The sequence below is a fragment of the Schistocerca nitens genome, chromosome 8, assembly GCF_023898315.1.
Source record: "Schistocerca nitens isolate TAMUIC-IGC-003100 chromosome 8, iqSchNite1.1, whole genome shotgun sequence".
Lineage (NCBI taxonomy): Eukaryota > Metazoa > Arthropoda > Insecta > Orthoptera > Acrididae > Schistocerca > Schistocerca nitens.
This window is the reverse complement of record NC_064621.1, coordinates 598,225,210-598,252,833: the sequence shown is the minus strand read 5'-3', so window position 1 is coordinate 598,252,833 and position 27,624 is coordinate 598,225,210. Positions and strand designations below refer to the sequence as shown.

Sequence of the window (27,624 nt, the reverse complement as noted above, 5' to 3'; positions counted from 1 at the left end):
GAGGAACAAGACTTTTGGTCAGGTGAATACGGGGTTATAAATACAAAATCAAATATGGGTAATGCAGGAGTAGGTTTAATAATGAATAAAAAATAGGAGTGCGGGTAAGCTACTACATACAGCATAGTGAACGCATCATTGTGGCCAAGGTAGAAACGAAGCCCACGCCTACTAAAGTAGTACAAGTTTATATGCCAACTAGCTCTGAAGAAATTGATGAAATGTATGATGAGATAAAAGAAATTATTCAGGTAGTGAAGAGAGAAGAAAATTTAATAGTCATGGGTGACTGGAATTCGACAGTAGGAAAAGGAAGAGAAGGAAACGTAGTAGGTGAATATGGATTGAGGCTAAGAAATGAAAGAGGAAGCCACCTGGTAGAATTTTGCACAGAGCATAACTTAATCGTAGCTAAATGTGATTTGAGACTTTCTCGGCGTATTCCATTCGTGAAATCTTCTCGGGTGATCAGCCGAGTAAAGGCGTCGTCTTCTCGCAACGTTTCGAAGGGTTTCGTACCCATCATCTTCAAGCGAAGTGTCGAGATGCTGCTGCTGCTGCTCACATCTATTACTTTCCCCTCTTTGGGGAAGTGTGAGGGGGAGTTTGTAGCCTTGCGGCTTTTACTCCCCTGTGTGCTTGTGTGTGTGATTATTTCTGTACTTTTTGGATGTCTGTGAGATTGTGATGTTTGTTCTGTGTGATTCTGGTACTTGCCTGAGGTTTGGCGAGATATTTGTAGTATTTGGGGTAGGAGCAGGATTTGGGAATGGGTATTGGGATTTTTCTCTTCGAATTAGTCGTCAAAGATCGTCATGGGGCGATTGTGTTTATCGCGGGACATGTCATACCGACCTAGGGAATGGATGAGGGCGTTTCCCGACCTGGAAGTACCTTCATAGAAGGCCCTTGCCAGGTCTTGGAAACGCTCTCTCAGGAGTGGGATTTCCGCAGCGGCATGCAAATCGTCGATAGGGAATCCAAGGGGTAAACGCAGTGCCCTCCTGAGGGCGCGGTTCTGCAGCCTCTGGAGAGTGTCCAGGTGCTGCTTCGCCGCGTATCCCCAGACAGGACACGCGTATTCCATGACTGGCCGGATCAGGGCCTGGTAAACGTTCACTCCTACTGAGCAGGATAGGGAGCTGGATGAGTTGAGGATTGGGTACAGGATGGACATTCTGGCGCAGACCTTCCTATGGACCTCGTCTATGTGGGGTTTCCACGTAAGACGAGAGTCCAAGGTTACGCCAAGATACTTGGCGGTTCTGCGCCAGGGGAGTTGGGTTCCGTTTAGGTGAAGGTGGAGGGGGGGCGTTGAGGAGGTTCGCGCCTTCCGAGCCTACGGGTAATCAGCATTGCCTGCGTCTTTTCAGAATTGATGGTGATTCGCCAGCGACGGGCCCAAGTTTCTGTGTCATCTAAAACCCTTTGTAGCCTACGGATGACCAGGTCCTTGTTCGCGTTTCTCGTGTAGAAGGCTGTATCGTCAGCGTACTGTGCAGTGTGCACCAGGGGGGCCGTTGGAGTGTCCGCAGTGTACAAACTGTACAATACGGGCCCCAGGACCGATCCCTGTGGCACCCCAGCACGAATACGCCTTCTGGTGGAGGTGGCAGTTTCTACTTTGACGGAGAAAGTCCTATTGGTGAGGTAGCTCTTGATCAGCTGAACTATACTCCCGGGAAACCCTTGTGTGTACAACTTGTAGAGTAGCCCTCTATGCCATACTGAATCAAAGGCTTTGGCTACGTCTAGTAGCACTATCCCGCAGTAGCCTCTGTGGTTGAAGCCCTCTGTGGCCGCTTCAACCACTCTCATGATCTGTTGTGGGGCAGAGTGGTTCTGCCGGAATCCGAATTGGAAATCCGGCAGAATTTGCTCTCTGGTAATATGTTCTTGTATGGGTCTTAGCATGAGGCGCTCATAGATCTTGCTGAGAGTTGGCAAGAGGCTAATCGGCCTGTAGTGCTGCGGGAATAGAGGGTCTTTCCCTGGTTTGTGTATTGCGACCAATTCCGCGTGTTTCCAGCAAGCTGGGAACTCGCGGGTACGAGTAATCTCGTTGAAGACGTTCGCGAGGTGTTCGATCGCCGTGGGTGGGAGGTTTTTGACCAACTGGTTGGTGACTTTGTCATGTCCTGGCGCCCTTTTGGAGGGGAGGGACCTAATTACTTTTGCCACGTCTTCAGGGGCAAAAATTGTGGGTTCGTCTTCTGGGTCCTCCTCAGCATTGAGGAAGACAGCCAGTTGACGACGGACCACTCTTTCATGCTCATCATCCTGGGGTTCAGCCGCTTGAAACTGCTTCTCGAAAGTGTCGGCGAGGGCGTTGGCCTTTTCAGCATGGCTGTAGGCCATACCCCGCTCGCCGTGCAGTGGCGGCATTCTAGCGCGTCTTTTTGTGAATTGTTTGGTTGCTTGCCAAAGTGTGTGATCGTCTACTTTGAGGGTTGTGAGGCGGTTTTGCCATTGCTGGTTTCTGTGCTCATTGAGCGCTACCTTCAATTCTCTCTGTAGACGATTGAGCAGCCTCCTTGTGGCCTGGTTTCTGGTTATCTTCCACTCTTTTGCCACTCTGTTCTTATGTCGAATTTGAGCTAGCAAGTGTTCCGGGAGCTGTATTTGCGGCGGCGGGCCATCCCTTTGTGGGGGGGTGGCCTCTTCTGCTGCCTGCAGAATGGTACCTGTTAGGTCTTGTAGCGCTTGTTCTACTGTTTCGGCAGTAGGTGGCGGAGCGCGAGCGATATCAGAGGCGACAGTTTCTCGGTATCGCTCCCAGTTTGTACGTTTGTAAGACGTCTGGTACCGTGGGAGTGCTACCCATTCTCCCACGTCGACCTCTAGGATCACTGGGTTGTGGTCGGAGGACATTCTGTTGATCGTCCTCGCGGTCACAAACCCCGTAATCCTCCTAGTGAGAGCTATGTCTAACACGTCGGGCCTGCCTCCATTTTTTTGAAAATGTGTGGGCTCGACTGGACCCCATGTTTCGAAATGGTGGTTGCGCGCTAGTTGTTGCAATCTGGCGCCTGCTCTGGAGGTTACTCTAGAATTCCAATCAGGATGTTTGGCATTGAAGTCGCCCCCTATTATGAGTTTGCCTTCAATTTGCCCTAGAGTAGCTATGTCTTCCTCATCTATCTGGTCTTGTGGGGGTCGGTAGATTGCAACGATTGTTAGGGGTCCAGTGGCAGTGGCTACTTCCACTGCCACTGCTTCGATTTTATTGGTAGCTGGTAAGAATACCTGGTGGTGGGGGATCCCTCTTTTTATGTATATGGCCACTCCACCGCCATGGGTTGGCCTGTCTTTGCGATAGCTAACATAGTTGGGGACTGTCGCTTTTGTTCCCGGTTTTAAGTGGGTTTCCCCCATCATGCATATGTCGATGGAGAACTCCTTCATGAGTTCTCTGAACTCGACCTCTTGGTTAACAATGCCGTCTGCGTTAAAGACGCACATTGTCAGGCCATGGATGTTTGGTCGTCTATCCATGATGGGGTTTTGAAACTGCTGAGGAAGTCGCAGAGGGGAGCGACTGCTGGACTGTTGCCTGAAGGGCGACGAGGATCTGTGTGTTCTGCTTCTGGGCTTCCCTGAATTCCTTCATCATTTCCATGACGAGGTTCATGGTCTGCACCATTACGCCTAACAACTGATCCATGGGGGGGGAGTGTGTGTGGGGTTCCCTAGAGCTTCCTCCATCATGGTGGACCTGGTCGTTGATGCTGTGTGTTTCCCGGTGTTGTTCTCGTGATAGTGTCTGGTGTTGTGATGATTGGGCCACGCTTTCATGGTTCCTCGGAGGAGAAACCACTTCCGCATATGTCGCCCTCGGTGTGTCCGGCCTTGGTTTTACCCAGGCCTTGTCTGTGTGTGTTGTTGTATTTTGTTTTCTTGTGTGACTGGTTGGGTTTGTCGTGTTTTGTTTACGTGTGTGGGGGGCGGCCTTTGCGCCCTTTGCCTGCTGTGAGTGTCTCTTGTGGACCTCACAACCTTGGTAACCCGCTGTGTGGTTTTTGCCACACAGCGCGCACCTTATTTGTGGGTCCGTGTGTTTGAGTGTGCATGTCCTAGTGTCGTGGGCCTCGGCGCACTTCCTGCATCTCACTGGCATGTTGCAGTGCGCAGCGATGTGGTTCAGGCCCTGACACCTGAAGCACTGCACCGTCTTGTTTTTACGGCGCAGCGGCTCCGTGGTGACAGGGACTGCCAGGACCATCTTAATCTCCCTCTTGTTTTGAGGTATGTCAGGGAGTGTTACCTGGTACAGCGGCCACTTACTGTCTATGCTGCCCATTTGTTGTACCACCTTGACGACGTACCCCTGGGCAGTCAGGTCTGTTTTGATTGCCTGGGGGGACACTCGTCTTGGAAGGTCTCTGATAACTATGTTTCTGTTTCGTGTCTTTGTTGTTGGGAAAGTGTAGTGAGGTATGCTTCTTGTGTTGAATAGTGTTTTGACTGTGTTGTAGTGTTCTAGTGTGTGTACTGTGACTTTTATTTTGTCTCCACCGGCAGGTTTTGCCTGGAAACTGCCTCCCCCGATTTCTGTCTTGAGCAACTCGAAGAGCTCCTCGTAGTTTTGAGAAAACTCTGCGACAATCGGGGGGAGGTGGTGGGAGACTTGGTTCTGTGTTTCTGTTGTTTTTTCTGTTGCCTCTGGCTCCTCAGCAACCGCCTGGAATCTGTTTGGGGTGGGTTCCACTCCCCGGGCTGGCGGAAGCCTCGGCTGGCGAAACGTTTTCCTCGCCAGCACGAAACCATCCGAATCCTGCCCGGTTACGCGGTTCCCTTCCAGTGCTGGTGTTTCCTGGTCCCCTCCCAGAGCGACGACAGGTACTGTCGGGGGCGCAGGCTCCTCGGAGGGTGTGGGAGTGGTTAGGGTGGGGGTGGTGGATTGCTTCTTCCCCTTGGAGTGCTTCTCCTTCCTGTCCTTCCTGTCACGCCGCTGCTTTGATGTGGTGGACTTGTCTGGGGGGGATTTAAGGTATTTGGAACGGGTGGAGGACTGAGACGAGGGGGTGGGTTTGGGGAGGATTTTGGTCGGCATGCGGGTCGTCTGCTTGCCATTTTTCATGGTTTCAAGGAATTCAGGTAGTGTGTTGGTGGCGTGGGCAAGCAGGAGCGGGGGTAGGACGAGGTTAGGAGGGGTGGGATTGCAAGTACTGACTATGTATGAGGATGTTGGTGTTCTGTGTAGGGTGGCACTTTTTGCTGTGTTATTTGCCACGTCCGAAACGGAGAGGGGAGGTGCTGCCAGGGGGGTGCTACACCATCCACTTGTTCATAAAATTTGCCTCCACACTTGAAGTAGGTGTTTGTTAACACATGCCGGAACAGCTTTATTGTGTCCTCACTAAAGCGTGTTTCGAGCAGCGCTAGGGAGTCTTCCAGCGGTACTCGTGTGAAGAGTGAGGTGACGTCAAAGCTGACAAGAAGATCTTCTTTATCCAGGCGAAAGCCTTGTAGTACCTTCACAAACTCCGCCGAGTTCTTGACATGGTGCTCACAGTGACCCACGATCGGTTTGAGCAGTTGTGCTAGGTACTTGGCTAAACCATATGTCGGTGAGTTGATGGTGCTCACTATGGGTCGCAATGGAACTCCGTCTTTGTGGATCTTAGGGAGCCCATATAGCCGTGGTGGTGCCGGTGCTCTGGCGTACAGCTTCCTGATGACGTCCTTTTCCAGTCCCACCACACACATGGGAGTGGATCGACGGAAACACATATGCAAGCAGTGAGATCCACAAGAGAAAAGCCACGGAAAAACAATGTGGCAAGTTCACCAGACTGTCTGGAGCACGGCAACAGGCCGACCACACAACTAATGCCAAGACTGTCATCAATTTGGCAGGCAAAGAACTGGACGAGACCACAATATCAGTGCTGTCGAGGGGACTTAACTTTGCTCCAGTACCCAGGACACTACCTAAGCGAGACATTATCAGCAGCATCGAGCAAGCCGTGCGCGGCCTCCCTACGGAGGCAGCTGAGGAAGTTAGGAGAGAGACGTGCAGGGTCCTGGAGAAGGCAAAAATGCCCAAGAACAACATAACGTCTGCTGAATGGAAGGCTCTTAAGGCCCTACGTGAGGATGAGGACACTGTCGTTCTAGCTGCTGACAAAGGCAATGCCACGGTGATACTGAGGAAAGAAGATTATTGGCAGAAGATAAACTCACTGCTACAAGATACTGCCTACAAGCAACTGGACAAGGATACGACAGATCCACAAAGACGGAGTTCCATTGCGACCCATAGTCAGCACCATCAACTCACCGACATATGGTTTAGCCAAGTACCTAGCACAACTGCTCAAACCGATCGTGGGTCACTGTGAGCACCATGTCAAGAACTCGGCGGAGTTTGTGAAGGTACTACAAGGCTTTCGCCTGGATAAAGAAGATCTTCTTGTCAGCTTTGACGTCACCTCACTCTTCACACGAGTACCGCTGGAAGACCCCCTAGCGCTGCTCGAAACACGCTTTAGTGAGGACACAATAAAGCTGTTCCGGCATGTGTTAACAAACACCTACTTCAAGTGTGGAGGCAAATTTTATGAACAAGTGGATGGTGTAGCCATGGGGTCCCCCTTAGCTCCAGGCATCGCTAATCTTTACATGGAGCACTTTGAAGACATAGCCCTGGACACCGCCCCATTGAAACCTAAAGCCTTTTACAGATATGTGGATGACACTTTTGTCGTGTGGCCACATGGCAGAGAGAACCTGCAAGACTTCCTGCGACATCTCAACAGCATACACAGCAAAATACAATTCACCATGGAGGTGGAAGAAAACGGAAGCTTGCCCTTCCTTGACATCCTAATCAAGAGGCACCCTGATGGCACCTTGGGTCACGCTGTGTATAGGAAGAAGACACATACGGATTTATACCTTCATGCACAGAGTTGCCACCACCCAGCACAACGCAACTCAGTGCTTAACACACTTGTGCACAGGGCCAAGTCTATCTGTGATGATGACAGCCTACCTGCAGAGTTACAACACCTAAGGAAGACCTTCCGCAGCAACGGTTATAATGAGACGCAAATCTCGCGCGCCCTACACAAGAGCAGGAAGGTAGACACACCAGAAGAAGAAGATGAGACCAGATGCCCGGCATTTCTACCATACGCGGGACCGCCAACAGCCAAGATTGCCCGCATTCTGGAGAAACACAACATCAAGACTATTTTTCATGCCCCAAGTAAAATTAAGGACATACTTGGCTCAGTCAAAGACCACCTAGGACTACAGACTCCGGGTGTATACAGTATTGAATGTGAATGTGGTACGAAATACATCGGACAAACGCAGCGCTGCATCACGCAGAGGCGCTCGGAAAACATTAGAAATGTACGCCTTGGTCAGACAGAAAAATCGGCGGTAGCGGAACATAGCCTTAACGAAGGACACACCTTCCTCTTTGAGGGTACGAAGAAGCTGTGTGACGCTAAAGGATTTTGGGATTCAGTTTTTTAAAGAGGCTGTAGAAATTCGGTTGAACAGCAACCTGATCAATCGAGACACTGGTTTCCAACTTAGTACAGCGTGGAATCCCGCAATAACTAAAATTAGAAGAGAACGCTCCGGCACGAAGACGGTAGCGGCCACAGACGTATTAGGAACCGGCAGGGACTCGACGCCCGGTCCGCGCCGCGAACCCCCCACCACTGGCGCGGCGGCCGATTCCGCAGGTACCTGATTGGTCGGCGCCCGGAATCAGTCACTGGTCCAGCAGCCTTTATAGGACCGCGCAACACAGCATCTCGACACTTCGCTTGAAGATGATGGGTACGAAACCCTTCGAAACGTTGCGAGAAGACGACGCCTTTACTCGGCTGATCACCCGAGAAGATTTCACGGAAGTTAATCGTAGCTAATACTTGGTTCAAGAATCATGAAAGAAGGTTGTATACATGGAAGAACCCTGGAGATACTAGAAGGTTTCAGATAGATTATATAATGATAAGACAGAGATTTAGGAACCAGATTTTAAATTGTAAGACATTTCCAGGGGCAGATTTGGACTCTGACCACAATCTATTGGTTATGAACTGTAGATTAAAACTGAAGAAGCTGCAAGAAGGTGGGAATTTAAGGAGATGGGACCTGGATAAACTGAAAGAACCAGAGGTTGTAGAGAGTTTGAGGGAGAGCATAAGGGAACAACTGACAGGAATGGGGGAAAGAAATACTGTAGAAGAAGAATGGGTAGCTTTGAGGAATGAAATAGTGAAGGCAGCAGAGCATCAAGTAGCTAAAAAGACAGGAACTAGTAGAAATCCTTGGGTAACAGAAGAGATACTGAATTTAATTGATGAAAGGAGAAAATACAAAAATGCAGTAAGTGCATCAGGCTAAAAGGAATACAAACGTAATTTAAGAGACCTTTGGAGAAAAGAGAACCACTTGCATGAATATCAAGAGCTCAGATGGAAACCCAGTTCTAAGCAAAGAAGGGAAAGCAGAAAGGTGGAAGGAGTATATAGAGGGTCTATACAGAGGCGATGTTCTTGAGGACAATATTATGGAAATGGAAGAGGAGGTAGATGAAGATGAAAAGGGAGATATGATACTGCGTGAAGAGTTTGACAGAGCACTGAAAGACCTAAGTCGAAACACGGCCCCGGGAGTAGACAACATTCCATCAGAATTACTGACAGCCTTGGGAGAGCCAGTCCTGACAAAACTCTACCATCTGGTGAGCAAGATGTATGAGACAGGCGAAATTGCCTCAGACTTCAAGAAGAATATTATAATTACAATCTCAAAAAAAGAAGGTGTTGACAGATGTGAAAATTACCGTACTATCAGTTTAATACGTCACAGCTGCAAAATACTAACGCGAATTCTTTACAGACGAATGGAGAAACTGGTAGAAGCCGACCTCGGGGAAGATCAGTTTGGAATCCGTAGAAATGTTGGAACACGTGAGGCAATACTGACCCTCCGACTTATCTTAGAAGAAAGATTAAGAAAAGGCAAACCTACGTTTCTAGCATTTGTAGACTTAGAGAAAGCTTTTGACAATGTTGACTGGAATACTCTCTTTCAAATTCTGAAGGTGGCAGGGGTAAAATACAGGGAGCGAAAGGCTATTTATAATTTGTACAGAAAGCAGATGACAGTTATAAGAGTCGAGGGACGTGAAAGGGAAGCAGTGGTTGGGAAGGGATGTGAGACAGGGCTGTAGCCTCTCCCCGATGCTATTCAATCTGTATATTGAGCAAGCAGTAAAGGAAACAAAAGAAAAGTTCAGAGTAGGTATTAAAATCCATGGAGAAGAAATAAAAACTTTGAGGTTCGCCGATGATATTGTAATTCTGCCAGAGGCAGCAAAGGACTTGGAAGAGCAGTTGAACGGAATGGACAGTGTCATGCAAGGAGGATATAAGATGAACATCAACAAAACCAAAACGAGGATAATGGAATGTAGTCGAATTAAATCGGATGATGCTGAGGGTATTAGATTAGGAAATGAGACACTTGAAGTAGTAAAGGAGTTTTGCAATTTGGGGAGCAAAATAACTGATGATGGTCGAAGTAGAGAGGATATAAAATGTAGAATGGCAATGTCAAGGAAAGCGTTTCTGAAGAAGAGAAATTTGTTAACATCGAGTACAGATTTCAGTGTCAGTAAGTCGTTTCTGAAAGTATTTGTATGGAGTGTAGCCATTTATGGAAGTGAAACATGGGCGGTAATTAGTTTAGACAAGAAGAGAATAGAAGCTTTCGAAACGTGGTGCTACAGAAGAATGCTGAAGATTAGATGGGTAGATCACATAACTAATGAGGAGGTATTGAATAGAATTGGTGAGGAGTTTGTGGCACAACTTGACTAGAAGAAGAGATCGGTTTGTAGGACATGTTCTGAGGCATCAAGGGATCACCAATTTGGTACTGGAAGGCAGCGTGAAGGGTCAAAATCGTAGAGGCAGACCAAGAGATGAATACACTAAGCAGATTCAGAAGGATGTAGGCTGCAGTAGGTACTGGGAGATGAAGAAGGTTGCACAGGATAGAGTAGCATGGAGAGCTGCTTCAAACCAGTCTCGGGACTGAAGACCACTACAACAACAACATTTTATTTCAGCTTGAAAATTCAGTGTGTGCTGGCTACCTATGGGGAAAAACGTAGCCAAACATTGAGACTAGCCACGCCTCTGAGGCCGCTCAATTAATCTGAGTGTTGGGTGTAATAAATACATATTTTTTCGTGCCATAGCAGGTTAGGGCTCGAGCTAACTATTCAGTCAAAACTAACTTTTTCTATCAAAAATCGGGGAATAGCACCAACACAAACTATGTAAATATTTCCATCATTTTCAGCGAATTTTTCAGTGCGTAGTGCTTACTACCGTCATAACACGTGTATGTGAAAATGGCTGTAAACAGTGAATATGTGTATCTGAAGATGACTGTACTTCCCAGACTGAATGGAAAAACATGCCGTGCAGAAGCTGACATGCAAGTGCCTAAAATGGCTCTATACGTGGAATTCCCTTTTATCAACCTGACGCAGTTCCCAGTTATATTCTTTTGGCTGTGGCTTCAGACAAACTGTCTTTTGACCTTATATGCGAAAGTGTGGGTATGACAGAAAGAATATCGCAGGCTGACTGAGAATTACATTTTTTATTACACCTTTTGGTGTACACTTTTCACAAAAAAATCACATTTTTATCCATTCGGTAGAGAAAGGGTTCTGGTGAGCTGGGCACTGAGCGCCCTGCACATACAGTCACCAGCACCGCCTCACCTGTTGGTCGGACCGTGGCTGCGCCTACCTGACGTCATGAGGCATGGGCAGCGTGGCGCCGCGGTCCAGCAGGATCTTGAGGATCTCGTAGTTGTTCATGTGCGCCGCCAGGATGAGTGGCGTGATGTCGGGCGTGAAGGTCGACGAGGAGCGGTCCACTGCTTCCCAGCTCTGCCAACAGTAAGCGCCGTAGTCGCTTTAACGTGGCGTTTTCCACTAAGGAACAGCAGGTGGTCCACTCCTTTCCAGCTCTATCTACATAAAGCCACCGGGGTGCAGGGTAGACACTCTAACATGGCAAACTTCACTCTACAGCAGTAGTTTTCAACATAGGAGCATTTGCACCGTTTGGGGAAAAGAGGACTGTGAAATTTTCTGTGCGGTACAAACTAAAAGGGTGAAAGGGTGCGGTTGTGATGTTGTCGCTGTTTCGCCGGACTCTACTATTTATTAGATCGTTATCATCAGTCATGTGGTATCCACTTTTGAACAATCGAATCTTCCGGATTTTTCCATTCACTATGGGCTTCAGCTGTAAGCATCCATTCTACTGCATGTGTCCTTATGTGAGATAATCGCTTTCCATTAGATTGTTACCTAGATCTTTTTTTATCGCGTCCAGTTTAGTAGGAAACACCTCCTCGTCACGTCCTCATCCACCTTCATGTTATTTATTGCTGTTATGCACTGAAGACCCAAAGAATCTGGTACACCTGCCTAATACCGTTTAGGGCCCACGCTAGCACGTAGGTGTGCTGCAACACGACGTGGCATGGACTCGACTAATGTCTGAAGTAGTGCCGGAGGGAATTGACACCATGAATTCTGCAGGGCTGTCCATAAATTCGTAAGAGTACGAGGGGGTCGAGATCTCTTCTGTATAGAACGTTGCAAGGCATGCCAGATAAGCTCAATAATGTTCATGTCTGGAGAGTTTGGTAGCCAGCGGAAGTGTTTAAACTCGGAGGAAGGTTCCTGGAGCCGCTATGTAGCAATTCTGGACGTGTGGTGTGTTGCATTGTCCCGCTGGAATTGCCCAAGTATGTCGGAATGAACAATGGACTCGAATGGAGGCAGGTGATCAGACACGATACTTACCTACGTGTCACATGTCAGAGTCGTATCTGCACGTATCACTCCAACTGCACACGCCCCATACCATTTCAGAGCCTCCACCAGCTTGAACAGTCTCCTGCTGACATGCAGGTTCCATGGAGTCATGATGTCTCCCTACCCGTACATGTCCATCCGCCCGACACAATTTGAAATGAGACTCGTCCGACCAGGCAAATTGTTTCCAGTCATCAATAGTCCAATGTCGGTGTTAGAGGGCAAAGGCGAGGCGTAAAGCTTTGTGTCGTGCAGTCATCAAGGGTACACGAGTGGGCCTTCGGCTCCGAAAGCCGATATCGATGCTGTTTCGTTGAATGGTTCTCACCCTAACACTTGTTGATGGCCCAGCATTGAAATTTGGAGCAATTTGCGGAAGGGATCTCCTTCTGTGACGTTGAACGATTGTCTTCAGTCGACATTGTCCCTTTCTTGCAGGTTTCCGGCAGCAGCGATGTCGGCAATTTGATGTTTTTACCGGATTCCTGATATTCACGGTACACTCGTGAAATGGTCGTACAGGAAAATCCCCTCTTCATCGCTATCTCGGAGATGCTGTGTCCCATCGCTCGAGCGCCCACTATAACACCACGTTGAAACTCACTTAAATCTTGATAACCTGCCTTTGTAACAGCAGTAACCGATCTAACAACAGCTCCAGACACTTGTCTTACATAGGCGTTGCCGACCGCAGCGTCGTATTCTGCCTGTTTACATATCTCTGTATTTGAATACTCATGCCTACACCAGTTTCTTTGGAACTTCAGTGTATTTACTGCTTCCACTCCTGTGTGTTCATGAACTATGTCTTTTTATTGCTATCTCTGACAGCAATTCACATGACGTACCACTCCATTTATTTCTACTAACACTGAATTTTTAGTGGGTTTCACATTAAAAGTGTCTCGTTACCATAAACAGAAACTTGTGATACACACTGGTTGTAAACTTGCCTTTTAAGAACATTGTTAGCTTTGTTTCAAAATACCTATTTTTTACCAAAGCCACCTCACTGCACTTTCACTTTTTTGTTTACTTCATTTGCTCTGCATTCACGTGTAGCAGTCTGCATTTGTCGTTAGTAATGAATTCCACTACCATCTATTATCCTGACTGGAGGAAGCGGCAAGGAAATTCCTAAGTTTTAACACCATTTCCAATTAATAAATGAATATTTTCTGATAGTGAAATTCGAATCACAGAACAACTTCTGAGACACATAAAAGACACCACGCCCGAAAAGGTTTTGATAACACAGTAACTGAAATGTTTAGACAAATAATTGGTGACGGTGTATGTGATTATTGGAATAAGCCTGAAGAATACTGATTCAGTTGGCTAACGCTAATAGATGTAAAAATGTGCTATCGGCTGTGGCATTAGTGGCAACAAAAGCAAGGAACTGAATGATCCTAGAGCTTTACTTAAGATCTACATTAATTTTTGTCAAATCGAATACAGAAAAGTGTGTTAAAAATCAAGAATAACGCCTATTATGTTGACTTATTATTTTCTGGTTTCATAAAAAAATTTGCAAAAGACGCGAATTTTATTTGCTCGAACATTAACTAAATACTATTTACATTATACCATTTTAAAACTGAGAAGGCAATTTTTTTAAATTTAAAGACTAGTTAGGTGTTAAACTTCGTTGGGGTTGAAACTTCCTGGCAGATTAAAACTGTGTGCCGGGCCGAGACTCGAACTCGGGACCTTTGCCTTTCGCGGGCAAGTGCTCTACCATCTGAGCACGACTCACGCCCCGTCCTCACAGCTTTAATTCCGCCAGTACGTCTCCTACCTTCCAAACTTGGGGTTTTTGGTTGGTGTTTGATCTCGTGCAGGTTTGTTTCACTAACGTTAGTAACGACTGCTCTAGAAATTCTCCTCACAAGAAGGGGGGCCGTACGAATCAGCGTCTTTAACGATCTGGACTGTTACTTTTTGGTGGGATGTACAACAGCCCACAACAGTCTTGCTTGACTAGACCAGGACAACTGTGCTCCTGATGGCGATGACAAACCTGTTGCGCATTTCTCTCCAATCTTTAGGAGGCGTAGCCAAAAACCGAACTCAAGGGCGCCCCTTGCAAGTTGCACCTCAAATAGCTCCTATTATTCTTCTAAGTATACTCTTTTTTGTCCACATTGTACTTTAGTTTATGTTTGTAAACTATAAAAAGGTAGACTAAACGATGCGTACAGTCGTCTACTTGCTTGTTGTGTGAAAAGCTCACAGAAAGTTTCAATACACCAGTGGGAGAGCCTGAAAGAAAGTCGTTGTGCGTAACTGACAGCTGTACTGGCACAAGCCAGAGCCCTTGTTGCAATTCAAGCAAAATATCATACTACTTTCTCCACTTTACTGTTGCGATGAGACATTCTAACTGATTCCCCAGGGTACTCATAAAATTTCTTCCTACATACCACTCGCGAATGCAATATAAGTGACGGGAAATTAATTCTGATGTGTTGTAATAAGCTCACAAGACAGGAAATTAGTCATTCCTGCCTAGTGAGTGAGTCCACAAGGTTGCGCAGGTACGTCACATCCAAGTTAAGCCACCAAATCAAGCCACCAAATTGCGGGGACACCAATGTCGGCGCCTTACCCGCTGTTCCAACACCTCCCAAAGATTTTCTGTGGGGTTCAAATCAGGTGATTTTGCAGGCCAGTCGAGACGTAATAGGGTGGGGCAGTTTTCAGCAAAACAGTCGCAAATTCTTCCAGCCCGATGAGCTTCGCTGTTGTCGTCCTGAAAAACAGGAGGAGCAATGGCCTCTTGCGAGGTGACCGACTGCGAATGTTCATTGGACGCAGATCCCGTCGCAATTTTCCCTCGCTAGCAGGTTGGGATGGACGTTCAATCATTGCCTGCGACAATTCTTAAAAGGCTTTGAAGCGATTTTGAGTCACAAGCCGTTCCTCTCAGTCAGGAACTTTTTCGACCACAACTCTCTCGTCATGTTCCGTGACCACGTGTGTTACACCACTGCCTGTTGACACGTTGATCTGTCCGCCGCGAAGCACCATCAAATCCAGCAACTTCACACACCATATGACCCATTTCGCCACCCTGTCACGTCTTTACATTTGCCTATGTTGACGGCAATATCTCCTTGAAACGTAAATGTCTCACTGATTGCTATGCTATGTAAAGGCTTAACGACTCATCTGTGCATACTCACTGGGGTAACTAATTGTTTTTCCGGTGATCTTAGATTCCATCACATGCCCTGTGATGACATGTAGAGTATAAATGTAACGGTATGCATGTAAAACCTCCTGAAAGTGTCTACTAAAAATACACAAACAGTATGGTGTGCTGTTCAGTTCGTTGCCTATGGATATGGCTAATGCGTCCTGTCACTTGAGACATGCGTACAACGAAATACTTACAGCTTCCGTGAAAAATTCTTAGATTAACGTTTATACCATGTGTGCAGACTTTCCAAAACAGCGTGCTATGTTATCGTCGGGGAACAAAATGTTTCTAATGTCTATACATTTTTAAAGGAAAGAGTAAAAATCATAGCAAAACAAAACCAACTCTAGAAAACTTTGGTTGTTTTTAGTAATAATGCACGTGGTTGTCCACCGTTTGTGCGTCAGACAGCACAGAAAGAAAGAGAGAGAGAGGGGGGGGGGGGGGGGGGAGTGAGAGAGACAGAGACAGAGGCAGAGAGAGAGAGAGAGAAAAAGCGATAGTGAAAGCTCTAATTTAAGCCGATAAAAGTGAATAGGGTTGAGCAATGTGTAGAATGAGGGAACGCAGAGGGGACGGATAATTATAAATGATGATGGAGAGACGTACAAACTAAAGCACTGTAGACAGTGATGACTAAGGATAAGAACTGCACTTTTAGATAGTCAGTGCGAATTACACCGAGGATCAATAACCGTGGTTACATACTCATAGATGTTTTTATACCATAATTTACCAATTAAAAAGTCCTAAGGTTATGAGATATGGTGAATAGCCGTATACTACCACCAATAATGCAGTGAGGATCTTTAATTCGTGAGAACGAAAATTATACGTTAGACCACAACTTTGGAAACAACTAAAAGTAACTAATTAAAAATATAGATAAACTAACATTCAATTTAAATACTTTATCATGATCACTGTGCTACAGAATCTGGTAAACCATGTGAAACTGCTGCTTTGAAGAATCATTTATTATTATTTATCAAATTTTTCCTATGCATTAGATACTCGTACAACAGTAACAATATTTGTTTCGATATTACCGTCGTCTGTACCGTATTTAAACTATTGAATTGTAATTACCATATCGTTATTTCTCGTCAAGGAAATGTTATGCCTCTCCATGTTACTTAAATCGGCCAGATATTATCTTTGAGTAAACACATCCCTGGTGTAATGTACGAATCATTAAACTGGAATGTTTACAGTTACTTAGAACACTTGAATATTAAATGCAAAAGAAGAATATGTTGTTAATTGGGTAAGCAAAGTCATCGATATGTAAAATAGAGCAAATATAGCTGTAAACTTGCAAAAAATGAAGCAGTCATGTAGTGACAACTCATAAACGGAGAGATGTCTGAGTAGTTGCAAATGCTAGAGAGTGCTTCGCATTAATATATAGCTACCTGCAATTTGTCATGAACTGTTCATCACATACGGCAGTCAAAGTAACGTTTGCAAGCACAGCGAAACTGTTAGAAATACCTGAGAACTGAAATTTCATACTAAACTGAACTTCTATTTCAAATGTCGGGCTGAGTGCCACGAGGCAGCTGACATAGAGATATATGAGCCTACGTATACTCACATAGGGTTCTCCGGGTTTATGGATCATCTCCTCCCACTCCAGCAACATCTCCACGGCCTCCACGTACTCTTCCTTAATGGCGTGCAGCAGCGCATCCTGGAAATGATAAACAGGTAAGTGGAGCAGTTACTATGCGAGTTAGAATAAGGCTTAGTAGATTAGAGTGCAAGTGACCACATTCTTGTACTCTGATCAGACGTTCGACATACCACACAGACGAATGACCATTAAACTTCATAAGCAAAGTGGTCTCTTATCAGTACAATGTACAACAAAAATTCCATATCAATTTGTTCCACTGCAAACTAATTTCAAATAACTTGCTACTTATTGTGTTTTTAATAGACTTTTCGAACTGCAGCTGTTAAGCACATGCTTTATTGCACATCAAAATCAAATATTTCGACATTCATTATTTATACTTATATGAAAACTGCAATTAATTATTCTAATTTTCTGTTAACGTTTGCTTTCCTAGGACCTTTCCTTATAGATACATAACATGTTTCTTATTACAGAACACATAAATTAGTTAGATAGCTACTTGTTATATACATTATTTGAACCATTCTTGTATCGAAATGGGACTAGTCAGTTTAAAGGATATGTGTGCAGGTTTAATGTTAATATTAATGAACACACTAGTTTTTAGTTCTGCTCATGAAACAACTCTTAAAAACTAGATCTTCTTCTTTTTTATCTTCATAGGCTACCAATTTTTAAATAGAAATTTGTCAATGAAATAGAAGGAGTTATCCAGGAGAAATGATTTTAGGTTACATTTAAAACTTGATTTGCCACCTGTCAAATATTTTACGTTCTTCGGCAAATGGTTAAACATTTTTGTTGCTGCAAATTAAACTCGTTGCTGAACCACTGACAACATTAATGGTCGATAATGAAGGCTATTTTTCCTCTAATATTGTAGAGTGTTCATCACTATTCCTCTCAAACTGTGATGAATTATTTATGATGAATTTCATCAGCGAATATATGTATTATGATTATGCAGTTAAAATGCCTAGCTTATTGAAGAGGTACCTGCACGAAGTCGGCGGCTGAACACCAGGTACTATTCCTACTGCTTGTCTTAGAGCGATCAGTATTTTGTTTCTAAGTGATGAGTCACCCCATAAAATTATTCCATAAGACATTATTGAGTGGAAGTGAGGAAAAAATTTGAGAAGGTTGATTCGTTTGATTCAAAGACTAGGACTTATACCACGAGCAAAAGTAGCCGAACTTATTTGTTTGCCAAGTCAGTAATATACTTCTGTCAGTTCAGGATTTCATCAACGTGTAAGGCCAAAAATTTGAAGCATTGTACCCTATTTACTGACTCTTGTTCATGTGCGACACAAATGTTGACGTGACTATTTGTTGTATGGAACTGGAATATGATGCTCATAAGTTGCATTAGGTCCATCATAGACCACACCTACTACAATAGAACCAACCGATTTACTCAGTTTGCCTGGGCTGGAGGAAGTGTGTAATATTCAAATTTTCGCCCTGTACCGTAGGATAGCTACAGTATGTCCGTTATTCCGATAGGTATACAAATGGTCACTACACCAAGGTCTATCCAAAAAATTGATTCCTTATCTCTGTGATCAATAGACCCCGAGATATGACCACTTGAAAAATCACATTTTCGCGTATGGCTTTTTGGAACGTACTGTTACCGTACATTGTCGTCCACGGACCACCTACAACTTGGACTGTGCCTCTGGTTGGCGGTATACTAATATAGACATTGAAGTTCATAAAATGTGGATGGAGTATATATCTTATATATGTGAACATTGTTTCATACAGCAAACCAAGATCGTCCGAGGACTTACAGTACATGTCTCACAGAGATGTGCACCGACCAAATTGTAGGATCCGTATTCAATGGTCAGTTATCTCCTAAAGTAAAAAGATGGGTCTTCTCTTGAGCAGCAATGTGAAATCCAAAAGTCTACAGTGTTCTTGGGTGTGTTCTAGTCGACCTACCTTGACTCTGATATTTCGATCCAGAAGTATGCGGATAAGTTCGATGTTCTCATTCTCGATAGCTGCGATGAGCGCCGACCGGTTGAGAGGATCGACACAGTTGATGTTGAGGATCTCTGGCTGTTCCTTGTATTCATCCAGCAGTCTGATGGACAAGCAAAACTTTTATTAGACGGAGCATTACTGGAGCAAAGTCATCAAGTAGGAGACAGTGTATGTCGCACGAAGTGCGACACTCAAGGAAATTTGAAGGTTGTAACAGTGGTAGAAAGTTACACAAAATATACAATATTTACGCTATGTGGAAACAAGGTTAACATTCGAAAAGCTTTTCTATGTGGAGTGAAGTTCGGAATGCGGAAAGATGGTTATACACTCCTGGAAATTGAAATAAGAACACCGTGAATTCATTGTCCCAGGAAGGGGAAACTTTATTGACACATTCCTGGGGTCAGATACATCACATGATCACACTGACAGAACCACAGGCACATAGACACAGGCAACAGAGCATGCACAATGTCGGCACTAGTACAGTGTATATCCACCTTTCGCAGCAATGCAGGCTGCTATTCTCCCATGGAGACGATCGTAGAGATGCTGGATGTAGTCCTGTGGAACGGCTTGCCATGCCATTTCCACCTGGCGCCTCAGTTGGACCAGCGTTCGTGCTGGACGTGCAGACCGCGTGAGACGACGCTTCATCCAGTCCCAAACATGCTCAATGGGGGACAGATCCGGAGATCTTGCTGGCCAGGGTAGTTGACTTACACCTTCTAGAGCACGTTGGGTGGCACGGGATACATGCGGACGTGCATTGTCCTGTTGGAACAGCAAGTTCCCTTGCCGGTCTAGGAATGGTAGAACGATGGGTTCGATGACGGTTTGGATGTACCGTGCACTATTCAGTGTCCCCTAGACGATCACTAGTGGTGTACGGCCAGTGTAGGAGATCGCTCCCCACACCATGATGCCGGGTGTTGGCCCTGTGTGCCTCGGTCGTATGCAGTCCTGATTGTGGCGCTCACCTGCACGGCGCCAAACACGCATACGACCATCATTGGCACCGAGGCAGAAGCGACTCTCATCGCTGAAGACGACACGTCTCCATTCGTCCCTCCATTCACGCCTGTCGCGACACCACTGGAGGCGGGCTGCACGATGTTGGGGAGTGAGCGGAAGACGGCCTAATGGTGTGCGGGACCGTAGCCCAGCTTCATGGAGACGGTTGCGAATGGTCCTCGCCGATACCCCAGGAGCAACAGTGTCCCTAATTTGCTGGGAAGTGGCGGTGCGGTCCCCTACGGCACTGCGTAGGATCCTACGGTCTTGGCGTGCATCCGTGCGTCGCTGCGGTCCGGTCCCAGGTCGACGGGCACGTGCACCTTCCGCCGACCACTGGCGACAACATCGATGTACTGTGGAGACCTCACGCCCCACGTGTTGAGCAATTCGGCGGTACGTCCACCCGGCCTCCCGCATGCCCACTATACGCCCTCGCTCAAAGTCCGTCAACTGCACATACGGTTCACGTCCACGCTGTCGCGGCATGCTACCAGTGTTAAAGACTGCGATGGAGCTCCGTATGCCACGGCAAACTGGCTGACGCTGACGGCGGCGGTGCACAAATGCTGCGCAGCTAGCGCCATTCGACGGCCAACACCGCGGTTCCTGGTGTGTCATCTGTGCCGTGCGTGTGATCATTGCTTGTACAGCCCTCTCGCAGTGTACGGAGCAAGTATGGTGGGTCTGACACACCGGTGTCAATGTGTTCTTTTTCCCATTTCCAGGAGTGTAGTTACATGAAAATGCTTATTTCAGCGATGTCATAGCGTCTTCGATCCCAAACTTACCAATCAGGCCTGACAGAGATCTGTCAATAATTTCAGCTCACGGTTAATTTTATATTTAACAAGATATATAGTTACATAATCTGGAAAGGTTGAATTAATGAAAAGATGAAACTAAATATGTTCACAACAGGCATGTAAGGAGGTGACATGTTAAGAAGTGAGTTTTCTAGTTTCAAGAGTGTTTCCCGTTCGTACCATTTATATGGAATTTCTGGGAGAAATATTCATAAACAGCTTCTGTGGAGTCTATCTTACGCTGCCTTTAACCGTGAAGGTCTCCATTCACTATCAACTCACCTCAATATTTTCTTCTTTTCCTTTCCAGGTGATTTATTTTCAAGTTAGCCTGTTCTGTCTGTTCTCTGATCCTCCAGCGACATATTCTGTAGCTTGCTTTTGCACTGCTTGAGTTTCGGTCAACGCGCCAAACTAAAAATGAAACGGACACGTAAAGTACTAAAGAAAGAAAACTAGACTGGATTGCGAAACAAAGACGCTATCGGAGAACCGCTGCCGGAAAACGGTAGGTATCAGCGGAACACGTGACAAGGGCCGTCTGTGCTGAATGAGGGGGCAGCTGTCGATTGGGAGCAGTGCCAGGGCGGCGGTGCTTGTAGAGAGTGTCACAGCTCAACGGGAACGGCCAGTGTGGTACTTTTAAGAAAAGAACTAGTTGATATAGTAGAAAGAAGTCGAAATGTGATGACAGTTCAACGAAAAGGCCATTTTGCTTTTTTGAAGCTTAGTTTCCAAAAACATAGAAAACGATGGGAACCAGATCCGTATTTCATGTGTTGGGTCTGACACTGACATAGATTGCTCTTGGTATGCTTATGAATTACAGCCAACTAGGGAAGGTAATTGGAACACCCAACAACTGGGTTTCGTCCTAGCGAGGCAGGAAGAACATCACACAATGGGACGCTGTAGGGCGGTTGTGGTGGATGGCGGTTGGGTCACGACCGCTGCTAGTGCCTAGGTCCTCCTTAACGAGAGTCCAGCGTGGTAACCACTGCGCCACCTCGCTCGGTGTTTCTCTATGGCCGTAAAAATCATTAACAGTTTATAAATTGTTGCAATTAGTGAATAACATAAAAACTCCATTAAAGAAAAGTAGAAAGACCTGTGTAGACCACATAGTTTAAGCGAGTGTGGCAGCGGGCCACAGTCTGGCTGGATTCCAAGCACTGAGCACACATGACAGCAGAGCTCACAGCACCTCAAGAAGATGCCTGCTACGGTCATCGAAATATTGTGCAAGAAATGCAAATAATGACTCGTTTGGTCACCCGGAAATACGCTGACAATCAGTCACGCCGAGAAAGCATAATAGATCACATCTCTCCCATGCTCTCTGACGTTTGAAAGTACATAAACGTCATGCATCTGTCCACCAATTCCAAGCCCATTTTTTGGTAGATATTTCCAACACTTTTCAAATTCCTAGAACAACTTTAGAAATTCTATACATCCCAAAATCTGGATCAAAAACGTAGCATTGCCTCTTCATTCCTTAATGAATCTCGGCTGCTGAAACTCCTCTACTCCCATATACTCGTATCTCCCTGTCTTCATCCCAATACATTCCACGTCTTATCTTACCGTAAATAAGTAATTGGATTCCCACTTCTTACCATCACATTTGACAGATACTCTTCCTTTCTCCCCTCTAGCTTCGAAAATCAAGCCTCTGTTGGCTTCGCATCTCCCCTCCGACCTCCCCCTCCCCCCTCCTACTCCCCAGCCATTCCCTTCGCATTATACAAAATTCTACCGTCGTAACACATCACCATTCTCTAATGAGGACAGTGCCAACACGGCAGCTGTGTCTGAAGCAATTGCTGACGAGTGTGTCAGTAAGTGGTTACCGGTACTGTTTTAGGTGACGATATTTCCTAAACGAAAGACGTAGGCTTGTGTTCCGAAGTACAGCCGCCTCGTTGGCGCTGACGCTGGAATGAATTAAACATTTAATTTCAGCTTCCTGTCATACGGAGAAGGCTTATAAAAACGTGTCCATATTTCTTTTTCAGTATGTTATGTGGAGAAGAATAGAAGTTATCGTGCTTCTTACTTTCTTATGAGAAGAGACACGTGTTGAATGCAAAATGTACTCCAAAGCAACTAAAGAGAGTCCCTGTCATCATATACCACACAAAGTTCCTTTTTCAATTGGCATTTTTATACTAACTTGTATATTATCTTACATCTACATCTACATGTACATCCATACTCCGCAAGCCACCTGACGGTGTGTGACGGAGAGTACCTTGAGTACCTCTATCGGTTCTCCCTTCTATTCCAGTCGTATTGTTCGTGGAAAGAAGGATTGTCGGTATGCTTCTGTGTGGGCTCTAATCTCTCTGATTTTATCCTCATGGTCTCTTCGCGAGATATACGTAGGAGGGAGCAAAATATTGCTTGACTCTTCGGTGAAGGTATGTTCTCGAAACTTTAACAAAAGCCCGTACCGAGCTACTGAGCGTCTCTCCTGCAGTCTTCCACTGGAGTTTATGTATTATCTCCGTAACGCTTTCGCGATTACTAAATGATCCTGTAACGAAGCGCGCTGCTCTCCGTTGGATCTTCTCTATCTCTTCTATCAACCCTATCTGGTACGGATCCCACATCGGTGAGCAGTATTCAAGCAGTGGGCGAACAAGCGTACTGTAACCTACTTCCTTTGTTTTCGGATTGCATTTCCTTAGGATTCCTCCAATGAATCTCAGTCTGGCATCTACTGTACCAACGGTCTTCTTTATATGATCATTCCATTTTAAATCCCTCCTAATGCGTACTCCCAGATAATTTATGGAATTAACTGCTTCCAGTTGCTGACTGCTATTTTGTAGCTAAATGGTAAGGGATCTATCTTTCTATGTATTCGCAGCACAATACACTTGTCTACATTGAGATTCAATTGCCATTCCCTGCATCATGCGTCAATTCGCTGCAGATCCTCCTGCATTTCAGTACAATTTTCCACTGTTACAACCTCTCGATACACCAGAGTATCATCTGCAAAAAGCCTCAGTGAACTTCCGATGTCATCCACAAGGTCATTTATGTATATTGTGAATAGCAACGGTCCTATGACACTCCCCTGCGGCACACCTGAAATCACTCTTACTTCGGAAGACTTCTCTCCACTGAGAATGACATGCTGCGTTCTGTTATCTTGGAACTCTTCAATCCAATCACACAATTGGTATGATAGTCCATATGCTCTTACTTTGTTCATTAAACGACTGTGGGGAACTGTATCAAACGCCTTGCGGAAGTCAAGAAACACGGCATCTACCTGTGAACCCGTGTCTATGGCCCTCTGAGTCTCGTGGACGAATAGCGCGAGCTGGGTTTCACACGACCGTCTTTTTCGAAACCCATGCTGATTCCTACAGAGTAGATTTCTAGTCTCCAGAAAAGTCATTATACTCGAACATAATACGTGTTCCAAAATTCTACAACTGATCGACGTTAGAGATATAGGTCTATAGTTCTGCACATCTGTTCGACGTCCCTTCTTGAAAACGGGGATGACCTGTGCCCTTTTCCAATCCTTTGGAACGCTACGCTTTTCTACAGACCTACGGTCTGGCGGAGGGGGGCAAGTTCCTTCGCGTACTCTTTGTAAAATCTTACATGCAAATCTTACATGCAAAAGGTTTACATATCTTCAGTTTATGTGTGTAAGTTACCATTATTTTCCATTGTTCTATTTTAATGTCGAAGACAGTTTACTCTAAATCTGCTACCTCGGGTCTCCGCCAGTCAACGTCCTCCCAGAAACATTTCCTCATCTGACCCTCTTAGAGACTGCTTGGCTTACGCGCCACAACAATGCGCAACGCTTCACCATCGACAATAAATCAGAATTTAGCTTTTTCTAAACTCGCGCATAACACGAGGAAGTCTGTTCCACGAAGAGAGAGAGAGAGAGGGAGAGAGAGAGAGAGGGAGAGTACCGACCTCCTGACGGTGGCGCAGTCTCCGCGCTCGGCGAACAGCAGGAACTTCTTCTCGACGGAGGTGAGCGCGGCCTCCGGCGGCGGCTGCAGCGCCACCGACTCCCTGCCCAGCGAGCTGTTGCTGCCCAGCAGCTGCTCCTGAGACTCGGAGGGCCCCATGCTGCTGCCCTGCTCCGCGCTGCTCCTGCGACACACGACACACCGCTCTGAAACCAAAATAAAGACAGTCTCTGTGAACGTGCGCATCAGTGGGATCAAAATGTCCTGATTCTACAACGATTCGTCTGTACAGAAAGGCTGATTTTTCAGTATATTACAGGAAACTCGTCTGAGGATGGTAAAAATAATGGCGAGCAAAGATTCCTCTTCCATTTGTTTGTTTGACCAGCGGTTCAATCAACCTTAAACGATTTTTTTACTTTTTATTTTTATTTTATTTATTTATTTATTTATGGCCTCGCATCACAGCCACAGATGAGAGGCATCTTATCCGCATGGCTGTAACGGATTGTGCAGCCACGTCTCGATCCCTCAGTCAACAGATGGGAACGTTTGCAAGACAACAACCACCTGCACGAACAGTTCGACGACGTTTGCAGCAGCATGGACTATCAGCTCGGAGACCATGGCTGCGGTTACCCTTGACGCTGCATCACAGACAGGAGCGCCTGCGATGGTGTACTCAACGACGAACCTACTAGGTGCACGAACTGGCAAAACGTCATTTTCTCGGATGAATCCAGGTTCTGTTTGCAGCATCATGATGGTCGCATCCGTGTTTGGCGACACTGCGGTGAACGCACATTGGAAGCGTGTATTCGTCATCGCCATACTGGCGTATCACCCGGCGTGATGGCATGGGGTGCACGTCTCGGTCACCTCTTGTTCGCATTGCCGGCACTTTGAACAGTGGACGTTACATTTGAGATGTGTTACGACCCGTGGCTCTACCCTTCATTCGATCCCTGCGAAACCCAAAATTCCATCAGGATAATGCACGACCCCATGTTGCAGGTCCTGTACTGGCCTTTCTGTATACAGAAAATGTTGGACTGCTGCCCTGGCCAGCACATTCTCCAGATCTCTCACCAATTGAAAACGTCTGATCAATGGTGGCCGAGCAACTGGCTCGTCACAATACGCCAGTCACTACTCTTGATGAACTGTGGTATCGTGTTGAAGCTGGACGGGCACCTGTACCTGTACACGCCATCCATGCTCTGTTGGACTCAATGCGCATGCGTATCAAGGCCGTTATTACGCCAGAGGTGGTTGTTCTGCGTACTGATTACCAGGATCTATGCACCCTAATTGCGTGAAAATGTAATCACATGTCAGTTCTAGTGTAATATATTTGTCCAATGAATACCCGTTTATCATCTGCATCTCTTCTTGGTGTAGCAATTTTAATGGCCAGTAGTGTAATAAAAGTCCACCTGCTATGTTTATCTGACTGCAAAAGGAAGCCTCTATCAGATTCCTCACGGACTATGTATATTAGTACACCTGTGCTGGCAGTTTCTGTGGGTCAATGCGACTCCAGTCACTGTGATTCCTTCTGTAGAACTTATAATCTTTCGTTTGCTTGCGTGACCATCTTCCGCAGCAGCTGTTGACACCTGTTACTATAGGTTATCTGTCTTGAGCTGGCTGCAATCTGACTAAAAATAACTATAGCAGACGCGTTTCGCTTTTATTTACAAAGCATCTTCTGTGATTGTTCTATAAATTGGATACACACGTTTGTACAATTTTTTATTGTTTTAGTTTAAAAACAGCTCTTTCTTTATAAACTTGGTCTGCAAGCTACTTATTCAGAACACTCGTAAGATTAAGATGTGCTTTATATAGTTCCCAATTTAGGGTTTGCTTTTTGGCATAAAGAGACTTGATTTCATTGCTTAGCCAAATTTTTTGAGCTATTTGTTTCGTTTTTTGTGCACTTGCGGAACTGTTTTTGACCTGTATATTAATATATTTAGGTATAATTATTTGACCTGCAAGTATTGTTAAACTTTATATGCTGGATAGTTTTAAGCAGATTGAGATGTATCCTTCTAAACTTCATGTAGAAGTCACTTGGAAATACCTGACCAGGCGTCCATAATACGTTTGTTTGCGTGGCCATCTTCCACAGCTTCTGTAAACATCTGTTACTATAGGTTATCTATCTTGAGCTGACTGCAATCTGATTAAAATCTTTCGGTTTATAACTTCTTCGTTGTTAAGTTTAGTTTGCACCCAAGTCAGCGAAGAAGAAATTTGTCTGGTACTTTCGCATTTTGGTATGAAATAAAAATAAATATTAATTGCATACGACCTGGGACAATAAGTTACTGATGTTTTCTAGCATCGTAATTTGGAGATTTTGATTTGTCGGTAAAAGCTTGTGATCGTTCGTTAATGACGTCTTCGAAAATGTCCGACTCTTTACTGAGAACTGAAATATTCTTTCAGAGTGTACCAGTTTCGTGTGGCGTGCCGAGTAGTCATTAGTGCGAACGTCCTGAGTCCAAACGTGGTTATCTGCTCGTTAAAACCTTAAACTGGATACTAGAGAGAGAGAGAGAGAGACAGAGAGAGATAGGGAGAGACTGGTCTGTAAGTGTGAAAAGGATTAGTAAGAACTGTGCTTATTTTCGTTCTTTCGTTTCTGGAACCATAAGCCAGGACGGGCTTGGTAGCAAGTGTATGTACACAAAGTGAAAATACAGGAAAGGTGTTTTAATACAAGAGCTTTGCTTTATTTAGTAGTTACAGCCAGACCTGGTAACACTAACTTTAAAAAGTATAATATAGTTAAACACACATGTGCACCCTGTCGACACCTGCAGTGCAGGTAGCTCTTTTACATCTTTTCTCAGCTGAGGAGCAGGTCAGGCTTCTGAAGAATTAACTGAGGTGAATATTTCCTATGTTAGTGTGAAGGCAGAAGAAACCGCGCCGCCACATAATAGCCAGAACAAGCATACGTGTGCGAAAGCTAGCAGCAGTACCTATCCCAGTTTATGTTGGCAACACAGACCAAAGTGAGCCTCATTCGTTTATTTTCACTCGCCAAGTATCGCTGACGGTCGATCCGAAAGTAAATCCGATATCTCCACAGTTACAAATAAGCCTGTTTG

General features: G+C 45.5%; 1 protein-coding gene across 2 annotated transcripts in view; it reads right to left on the bottom strand.

Annotated features, from left to right (window-relative positions):
- Positions 1–27,624, bottom strand: part of LOC126198891 (transient receptor potential protein) — a 439,251-nt gene that overhangs the window by 203,817 nt on the left and 207,810 nt on the right. The window contains exons 3-6 of one of the 2 annotated variants that reach the window (XM_049935507.1): positions 24,501–24,705; positions 18,679–18,823; positions 16,681–16,776; positions 10,797–10,939 (exon numbers count right to left, since the gene is read on the bottom strand). In XM_049935507.1, the coding sequence (XP_049791464.1) occupies positions 10,797–10,939; positions 16,681–16,776; positions 18,679–18,823; positions 24,501–24,658 (542 nt within the window). In that variant the 5' untranslated portion in view covers positions 24,659–24,705. The remainder of the gene's footprint in view (positions 1–10,796; positions 10,940–16,680; positions 16,777–18,678; positions 18,824–24,500; positions 24,706–27,624) is intronic. The other variant, XM_049935506.1, reaches the window with a different exon arrangement.